Source organism: Ruditapes philippinarum, unplaced genomic scaffold (assembly GCF_026571515.1).
Source record: "Ruditapes philippinarum isolate M1 unplaced genomic scaffold, ASM2657151v2 ctg7217_1_1_1_1, whole genome shotgun sequence".
NCBI lineage: Eukaryota > Metazoa > Mollusca > Bivalvia > Venerida > Veneridae > Ruditapes > Ruditapes philippinarum.
Window position 1 is genome coordinate 94,769 of NW_026861132.1, and position 10,523 is coordinate 105,291.

Consider the following 10,523-nt stretch of genomic DNA (forward strand, 5'->3'; position numbering starts at 1 on the left):
AAACATCACGAGCATGTAGGAGAAGCTATTTCTATCCAGGCTGATTTCATTTTGGTACAGCTTTATTATCAAATTAAATAAAAAGTTATCTTCCAAAATATTTATCAACAATTCACATTAAAACATCACGAGTGCATACGTTATAATGATACGAAAGTTTTTTTGTTTACTTTTTCTATCTAAAGTAACGTTTTTGTTTGATTGGCGTCTAGTTGCATTTAACCGCAGCGAGTGCTTATCAAATATCAAATTATAAGTGCAACAGTCACAGGAATAATTAACCACGGCATGGAGGTTTCCACACATTTGTTGATATATGTCAGTACAGCCATGATCCGAATCTTACATTAAATGTCCTTCTAAAGACTTTTCTACACACATCAGAGAAAAATGTAAGTACTGAGATATTATTTTAGTACTATTTTTTTGTTTTTATCATATTCCTTAAATCAATAAATTACATGCAATATTCAAATTGCCTATGGTTTTTTTTCCTTTCGATTAATTATGTATTATGTTTTTGGTACTTTTTTTTGGCTCTCCACATGTTGATGATACTTAAGAAATAAGTCAGACTTTCTACAAGTATTTGGTGATATTTTAAGGAGTTTGTTGCTCTGGCAAAGTTGCTAGTGACACTGTTGTCAAAAGTCAGTCCCAGTTTGAAAGCTGTTTAGGATTTTTGTGCTTTTGATCTTTGGAACGGAATCTAGATATATTTTTTTAAATTTTGTTGCCTTTTTGGTTTCAGGGCAACAGACTTCCAGCTACTCTGTACTTGCAGGCAGACAATTGTTTTCGAGAGAACAAAAACAAATTTGTTCTAGCATTCTGTGAGCTATTGATCAGATGTGAAATATTCACAGAGGTAAGTCTCATTTTATCATTGAATGGTTAGCTTGAAGTTCTGGAGAAGTTGGAGTTCAAGTGTTAAACTCTCACTAGTATTTATAGTAAAAATAAGTGAATGTTAATTATTGAAGCAAAGCTCTAGACTAGTATAGTATATCAGATGGGGTGCACAATACAATTGGAACTATAATTGTGCTGCGATAAGGCAAAATTGATGTTTCAGGCATAGGTTTTAGTATTCCAAAAAGTACATGATTAATAACTTATAGTTCAAGGTGAAAGTTATTCATATTAGGGAAAAATGTTTTTTGTGCCCCCACTTTAAGGGGGGGGGGGGGTTAGATTTACCCTTGTCCGTCTGTCTGTTTTCTGTTGTGTCACACATAGATCAAAAAGTATTTGGCCTAGAGTCATGAAACTTTCAAGAAATGTTGATCAGCATGTGTAGTTGTGCACCTGGGTCTTTTCATGTGGATATACAGTGAAAGTTGAGAAAACCGGACAGCTTCCGAACTGATGGTTTTGTCCAGTTTTCTCAGCAGTCAGGTTTTCTTAATGTCCCTTCCAGGACGTACTGACTAATGACTTGCCATGAATGCCAGTATATTTGCATTTTCATGATCATATGTATGTATATTCATTATTGCTGAATAAAGAAATGATGGAGAATGACAAAATAACAAGTTTTATTTCAAATTTTTCAAATTATGTCTAAATGCAATAAAATTTTGGATTTAAAACATACAACAGTAACCTCATAACAATAATGTCTGATTATATCCGTATATGTTTACATTTTGGTACTGGATAATGATTTAACAAACACAGTTTAAAATGAACATGTTTAAGATAACATGCAATTTGATTTTTTTACACACAAAACCTCTTTTTTTACAAAATTATACTGTCTTAAACTCTTTAATTAATTTATCTTTGATATATATAGACAGCTCTCATCAATAGAATAGAACTTGGTGCCAATAAATGTCTTTTTACGTGGCGCTGCCATTTTGGAAATAAATATACAAAAGCAAAGCATTATAAAAAAACTCTTTTTTATACATACTGATTTTACCTTACCCCGCATTTTGGCATTAATTATTAAGAAAACAGTAACATCTTTGCTTTACAATAAATCAAACTGTGAAAAGAGACATAATAAACAAATCAGACAATCAGTGTTCTGTTACCGCTCAGTTAGCATATAAGACACAACCAGTTGACAAGTACACAAGATTATTCACACCTTCGCTGTCCGGTATTGTCAGGGTAATTATCTATGTATTGACTTCGTAGTCCCCTATCAATCGTCGATTTTCGTTTTTACAGATTCCAGTATTGTCAATATTTAATGCAATAGTTTAAAGAAGGCAAAATCTGGGACTAAATTATGTGTCATCTATTTAGAGAGTTCCGATTTTCCCAGTGTCTGGTTTTTCCCAACTTTCACTGTATTTAGTATTTTTAGAGTTATTAGATTTTTAGATTTATGGCCCTTGACTTAGTGAAAATTTGCAAATTTCAATTTGTGTCATGCGTAGATCAAAAAGTATTGAACATACAGTCATGAAACTTAAAAGGAATGTTGGTCAGCATGTGTAATTGTGCACCTAGGGTTTTGTTTGTGGATTTATTCAGTATTTCTAGAGTTATTACCCTTGACTTAGTATAAATGTGCAATTTTCCACTTTTTCATGCATAGCTGAAAAAATATTTGACCTATAGGTCTGAAAGTTTACAAGAATGTTCAGGTCAGCCATGAACTTATGCACATTGGGGTTTGCTTATGGATTTATTCAGAATTTGTAAAGTTCTTGCCGTTGATTTAGTAAAAAAAATTTAGTTTTCGAATTGTGACACATGTAGCCCCAAAAAAATATTTGACATAGAGTCACAAGATTTACAGAACAGTGGAGTAAGGGGGCATCAGTGTCCTATGGACACATTTCTAGTTGGCAATTATTTTACTTTAAAGTGCATTTTTGAATAATTTCCCTGGTTATTTGAAAACGGGTATTTATTTTAAGTCAAAATTACCATTAATTTCCACCAATATGAATGATACGCAATGAGGCAGATTTACTTGTTTTATTTACAAAGTTAGCATCAGTATTAATGCAGTCATGTTCACACCTTTTGGACTTATTAGATCTTTTAAAACAACATGTCTTCAGAGCCTATTCATCCATTATTTGGGCAATTATACATATTTCTTTCCTAAGACGGATTTTTAAATTCAGAATTCATGATTCTATGATCTTGTCAATTTCAGAGGTTTTATTTTTTTAATCACCTGTTTTGCACTCTTTTACAGGTACATTTATCCTTTCTAATAGTTGGGCACACCCATGAAGATGTTGACTGTGCATTCAGTAAAATATCTGAAACATTGCACAAAAAAGATGCAGAGACATTGGAAGAACTTCTAGCTCTTCTTCCAAGAACCGGTCTACTCACAGACATGATGAATGTTAAAGGGTGGCTTGCCCCAGCTGTAAATGAAGTTTGTGGAGTGAGTAGACCGCTTCATTACAAGTTCACAAAATCAGATCAGGAAGTTAAAACCTTTTACAAAGGCCAGCATGATCATCCATGGACACAGCTTAGTGGTAACTTTTTAAGTTACGTCCCAGATGGAAGACCAACTAGATTGGTCCCGGACTATTCAAACATTGACTGTGTTGTCCAAATGAGAGAGATTACAAATTTGCAACACATGTTTAAAAAGCCAACAACGTTGAATAAGTGGATTCAATTTTATGAGAGTATAGGAAATGGAACGTTTGACCAGTGCCTTTCAGATGAAGAGAATAGAAACATCTGGATTCTGGACCATTTGCCAAAACAAACACAATCTGAACAGTTTGTTTGTGTTATTCCAGAAGTCATAAGGCTAATGGAGAGGGAAACTGAAGTACCAGAGGTAAGATAAAGATTATGTAATTTTTTGTGAGCATATGTGCATGTGTCATAAATGTAACATTACATTACTATATGAATTAATTATAACGGTATAATATAATTATGCTTAATAAGGAGACAAGGAATTCCTGTTTAGAGTTCAAAATATCAGAAGTTTGCATTAGGAAATATTGTAATTGATGTTGATTGCACCATAGAAGGGTAAATTATGCAGGATGTTGACAATTTTACAGAATTATGGATGTTTTTATTAGTTTATAAGTCTTACATCTTCATCTGAGCAGTTAAGAAAGTTGTTCCCGAGAAAAATAAAACCGAGAATCATATTTTCTTATTCGGACATAACTTTAAAGAGCAAAAGAATAAACAACCGAGAATCATGTGCAGGGGATATAGATTATAATTATACACATCAAAGATATAAGTCTTGACATACTTGTTCACTACGAAATTTGAAAGGCATTATAATGAGCAGATAATCCAAAAAGCCATGTCTGCATAATTATTTCCCTTCTTTTTACTTAGAATAATTGCAATTTTCATTTATTGACTATTGATTTATCTGGCTTTGAGAAAGAGAAGGATGCTGTCAGGTGGCAGGTCTTTGTAACTCTTACTATCCCTGTATATATGTGTACAAAACTGAACATTTATAATTATAGTCTGTGCGAAAGTCTGTCGGTCCTCGGACCTCGCCAACTAAAAATCAGGAGGGCCGAGATAAATTTCAATAGTCAGTCCTCATGTCTGAATAAAATTTAAGCCACTTCGAAACAATTTCTAAAATATGCAAAACTTCCTAGATCGATTTTTTTTTTTCATTTTTGCTTGTATTCAAAGACCCAGATAACCAAAATCACCGCAAGATACAACCAGTTTTTGCTAAGTAATGTAAGCCATCATCTTGTCTCGGATAATTTCCTTACCAAACATATTTTTTCTCCAATCTTCCAGTCTTCAAATTTAACCTTTAAAAGATGTATCGTTTCCTTATGAATTATACTAATGTTTTATTTATTATGTTTCTGTATATTTTTTTCGAAAGTATCTTATAGTTGAGTCTGATAATTCATATTTGCTAAATATTTTTGTTTATAATTATGGCATTATCCCTCCCCCACCCCAACAAAAATACCTTTCAGAGTCCGGGCCGGGAAAAAATCATCAGGGCCGGAAATAAATCTAAGGATCCCAGTACTTGTGGCTGGAAATTTTTTTTGATTTTCGCATTGACTGTAATTATATCATAATTAAGCTCTGTTTCTGTCTTCAGATCAGATTTAGAAAACGTTTACATCAAACTGGACAGGATAAGAGTGATACAAAGAGAGGGAAAACATAAACTGGTGTTAAAAGGTAATAAGTTTTATATATAAATCCTGAATTTTTCTCTTTTAATGCCTCTGGGCATATGGTAATTGAACTGTCTGTCCTTCCATATGTGGTTAACCTAAAACGACAAGTTGAATTTTTCTTAAGTTCTTCCTGTAATAATGGCTTCATTATTTACACACTACCACTCAAAACAAGGTACATGATCTTGTAGAACTCTGGCTTCCAATGTTTTTCAAGTTCTTGGACTTTGAAATGGATATGGTTAAACTAAAGCAGCAAGTTGGATATATCTTAAATTCTATCTATACTCATAATTTCCATACTTACTTATCAATACAAGGTACATGATATTGCCAAGTTATATAACTGTGCGATCCATTTTACAGTCACAGTCTGACTTGCCCATGTTACCACTTGTATAATGCATCTTTTTTGTCATATAACAACATAAATGGTTTTAGAGAACGCCTTTTCGTGATGTCACAAGTTTCAACAATCAAAACACAATATAAAATGTGTGAAAAACTTTATATCCAAACAGTTTTTAGTTTATGCAAATGAAGCTTTGAAAAACATGTGAAGTGTATTTTCCAATAAAATTGATCGAACAAAGCAATGCTCTGCCCTACAGTGATATGTCTTTATTATCTTTTGCATGCCTTTCAATTTCATGTGCCCCCATTGATCTATGATGGAAATTCAAATTTTGATTTTAGACTTTTAGACCTCTCAATAAAAGTTTGTTGTGTACAGAATTAATTTATAACTCCAAGGGAGATTAACCACAGAATGGTAACATTCAAGAGTTATAATTCTTGGAACTAGCTGCCATTCATTATCATTTTCATATTCTTTTTCTTCTTTCAGGTAGATGTCGAGTTCAATGGAAGTCGGATGGAATGATTTCCACTCAAAGGCACCATGAGATACAGAAATTGAAGTAATTGATGATGTCAACAAGCCAAACTTTGCAAATTATTCAACGTATAGCCTTAGACAGATACTGCGTTCAGGGCAAAGTCAGGCGAAAACTTCACAGACTTAATTCCAGAATGTATCTTAATTTCGTTTTCGACAAGATCATTTAACTGGAGATAAGTCTTATACCATTGGTCATTATAACAGTGGACTAATTTTTTTTTCTTATTAATTTGAATTGAATAATTTACATGGTCAAATACTCTAATTCAAGGCTTTTATAATCAAATGGTTTTTTGTGTCGCCTTGAAAAAGTGACATATAGGGGTTACTTTTGTCGGCGGCGGCGTTCTCGGCGTCGGCGCCCTAAAGCTTGTCCGGAGCATTACTCAGTCACTATAAGTCTGATTGACTTCAAACTTGGTATGCATGCTTCTTTCAATAACTCGAAGTGCACAAGGACTGGTACTCTGCAGTTCTGATTTTTTTGAGTTATTGCCCTTTGTTAATTTTCATACTTTAATTTTGTCCTGGTTATTTCTCTTCAACTAAAAAACCTATGGACTTGAAACTTCATAGGATGATACATCTCATTAAGAAGAAGTGCAGTGCACAAGAATCGGTACTCTACATTTCTTAATTTTTGAGTTATGGCCCTTTGTTAATTTTCATACTTGATTTTTGTCCAGGCCATTTCTCCGAAAGTATAAAGTTATAGACTTGAAACTTCATAGGATGATAGATCTTATTAAGAAAAAGTGCAGTGCATAAGAACTTATACTCTGCATTTCTTATTTTTTGAGTTATTGCCCTTTGTTTATTTTCTTACTTTATTTTTGTCCTGGTTATTTCTCCTCAAGTATGAAAGCTATGGACTTGAAACATCATAGAATGATAGATCTTATTGATAAGAAGTGCAGTACACAGAAACTGCTGCTCTGCACTTATTATTTTTTAGTTATTTTTCATATTTCATTTTTGTACTGGCCTTTCTCCTAAACTACATTGTTCACAAGGCGACACATCTGACTCTCAGAGTTCTAGTTTATTTTAATGTTTGTGCATGTATTATTTATATGAGTAAAATGTATGTTGTTTGTACATATGGTATATATAGTTGATGTGACAATGTATTCAATTGTAAATATGTTTTGCTCTCCAAATATGGAGGAAATAAAAGTACCTCTGGAAATTCAATAACGTGGTATTATAAATATTGTAGTAAATATTTTTACTCTTGGTTATATAGTAGTTGGCCAAAATTTTAAGCTTGTAGCATTTCATCAAACAACCCTTGATTTTCATGAAACTTAGAAAACTGATTTGTGTTATAACATGTAAGAAAGCCTTTTTTTTAATTTCAAGTCTGCCCAATGTTAGTAAATATATTCTTGTTTTGTTTGATCAAACCTAGTTAAATTTTATAGTTTTTTAAACATCATTGCAAGTTTTTCAGTCAATTTTAAAAGTCTGTAAAATGCCATTACATTTTTAATTGTAGAAGACTAACTTATACTGTACATATGTTAGAAAAATTGTAGATGTGTTAGAATTATATTTATATATCTGTAAATTTGTTTTAATGCTATAGACTGTAAGAATATAATTCTTTTTTCATTTTGTAAAATGTTCTGTGCTGGATCATTTTGAATGAAAACTTGTATTTAAATGCTTCTATCTATTGTCAGTAATTCTTTTTATTTTAATTTCCAAAATGTTTGGTGCCATAACATGTTGAATGCAAACTTGTATTTAAATGCTTTTATCTATTGTCAGAAAATCTTTTCTTCTTTTTAATTTGGAAATTGTTTTACATCCAAACATTTTGAATTTAAACACAGATTTAATGCTTTAGTCTAGTCATACAATAATTCGTTTCTTTTTTACTTATTTCGCAAAGTGCTGAACATTTTTTTTTTTCAAAGTCATCAAGTTTTTATTATTTTCAAAACTTATTTGAAATAAAGAAAGTAATTTTTAAAAAATTATACAAAATGTTCGGTGCCCTAACATTTACCATTAGTGAATTCTTTAATGCTTAAAAAAGTCCCTTTTATATATTTTGTATATGGTATATTGTAGTTCTGTAAATTGTTCGGTGCCCTAACATTTTGAATGAAAACTTGTATTTAATACTTCGGTCTACTGTCAGTAAATCTTGGGTTTAATTTTGAAATTGTTCAGTGCCCTAACATTTTTAGTTAAAACATAGATTAAACACTTAAGCCCATCGCCAGTAAATCTTTTTTTTTTAATTTGAAAAATGTTCGGTGCCCGAACATTTTGAATGAAAACTTGTATTTAATGCTTTGGTCTATTGTCAGTTAATCTTTGTTTTAATTTGGAAATTGTTCGGTGCCCTAACATTTTTAGTTAAAACATAGATTAAACACTTAAGTCCATCGCCAGTAAATCTTTTTTTTTTAATTTGAAAAATGTTCGGTGCCCAAACATTTTGAATGACAACTTGTATTTAATGCTTTGGTCTATTGTCAGTTAATCTTTATTTTAATTTGGAAATTGTTCGGTGCCCTAACATTTTTAGTTAAAACATAGATTAAACACTTAAGTCCATCGCCAGTAAATCTTTTTTTTTTTAATTTGAAAAATGTTCGGTGCCCGAACATTTTGAATGAAAACTTGTATTTAATGCTTTGGTCTATTGTCAGTTAATCTTTATTTTAATTTGGAAATTGTTCGGTGCCCTAACATTTTTAGTTAAAACATAGATTAAACACTTAAGTCCATCGCCAGTAAATCTTTTTTTTTTTAATTTGAAAAATGTTCGGTGCCCGAACATTTTAAATGAAAACTTGTATTTAATGCTTTGGTCTATTGTCAGTTAATCTTTGTTTTAATTTGGAAATTGTTCGGTGCCCTAACATTTTTAGTTAAAATATAAATTAAACACTTAAGTCCATCGCCATTAAATCTTTTTTTTTAATTTGAAAAATGTTCGGTGCCCGAACATTTAGAATTAAAACTTGTAATTAAATAAATGCATTGGTCTATTGTCAGTTAATCTTTGTTTTAATTGGAAATTGTTCGGTGCCCTAACATTTTTAGTTAAAACATAGATTAAACACTTAAGTCCATCGCCAGTAAATCTTTTTTTTTAATTTGAAAAATGTTCGGTGCCCGAACATTTTGATGAAAACTTGTATTTAATGCTTTGGTCTATTGTCAGTTAATCTTTGTTTTAATTTGGAAATTGTTCAGTGCCCTAACATTTTTAAAATATAGATTAAACACTTGAGTCCATCGCCATTAAATCTTTTTTTTTTAATTTGAAAATGTTCGGTGCCCTAACATTTTGAATTAATGCATTGGTCTTTTGTCAGTTAATCTTTGTTTTAATTGGAAATTGTTCGGTGCCCTAACATTTTTAGTAAAAAAATAGATTATACACTTAAGTCCATTGCCAGTAAATCTTTTTTTTTAATTTGCAAAATGTTCGCTGCCCTAACATTTTGAATGAAAACTTGTAATTAATGCTTTGGTCTATTGTCAGTAAATCTTTGTTTTAATTTGGAAATTGTTCGGTGCCCTAACATTTTTTGGTTAAAACATTGATTAAAAACTTGAGTCCATCGTCAGTAAATCTTTTTTAATTTGTAAATTGTTCGGTGCCCGAACATTTTGAATGAAAACTTGTATTTAATGCTTCGGTCGATTGTCAGTTTATCTTTTTTTTAATTTGGAAATTGTTCGGTGCCCTAACATTTTTAGTTAAAAAAATTTTTTGATGCTTTAATCTGGTCAATGACAGTAATTCATTTATTTTAAATTTCACAACATGTTCGGTGCCCGAACATTATGTAGTAGGAGAATAATTGTTGCCAAGAAGTTTTAGATATAGAAGTTAATTTAGAAATGTGAATTGTGTATGTAAATATTTGATCTGTTAATAAAATTGCTTTTGATATTTCAATGATTTTAATAAAGAAATGTCCATTTATATAAATTTGCCTTGATTTTTATGTACCAGTTTATCCACTGAAATGACCAAAAGAGCCATAATAAACAGGAATGATTGGACATTCCTCTTTTATATTGTACGCTGTTAATAGTTTAAATTTGATAAGGTTTTAAATTGAAATGTTGCAATTCTATGTTTTTGAAAAATGTGCTTTTTTATCAATTTACTTAAATGCGACAAAGTACCCAAGTTCACAAGGTTTAACTAAAATAAATAATATGTATTGAAGAATTACATAATTCTACGGCCAAACTCGAAATGTAATTATTATCTAACACATATCTGCCGATGCGATGCCAATTTTTGTTATATTGTTTTATAAATAAATGCTAATTTTGAAATGTTCATTTAAGTCAATCAAAGATAATTTATATAACTGATTGTTGATTTTAACCATTTGAGAATTCTCTTTCTGGAATATAAAAGCAACAAAGAATCGAAAAAATTAAAAACAAAACTTTTGTAAACATTGAGCTAAGATGTTCATTAATATTGGATTATTGTTTTTGGATACAGG

At 31.0% G+C, this 10,523-nt stretch overlaps 1 protein-coding gene across 1 annotated transcript; it reads left to right on the forward strand.

Annotated features, from left to right (window-relative positions):
• The first annotated feature begins 288 nt into the window (after nucleotides 1-288).
• LOC132714666 (uncharacterized) lies at nucleotides 289-5,853 on the forward strand. The gene is made up of 4 exons (XM_060697571.1): nucleotides 289-294; nucleotides 752-868; nucleotides 3,167-3,775; nucleotides 5,048-5,853. Exons 1-4 carry the CDS (start codon nucleotides 289-291, stop codon nucleotides 5,114-5,116), a joined length of 801 nt encoding a protein of 266 aa, XP_060553554.1. The 3' UTR covers nucleotides 5,117-5,853.
• The last annotated feature ends 4,670 nt before the right edge of the window (nucleotides 5,854-10,523 follow it).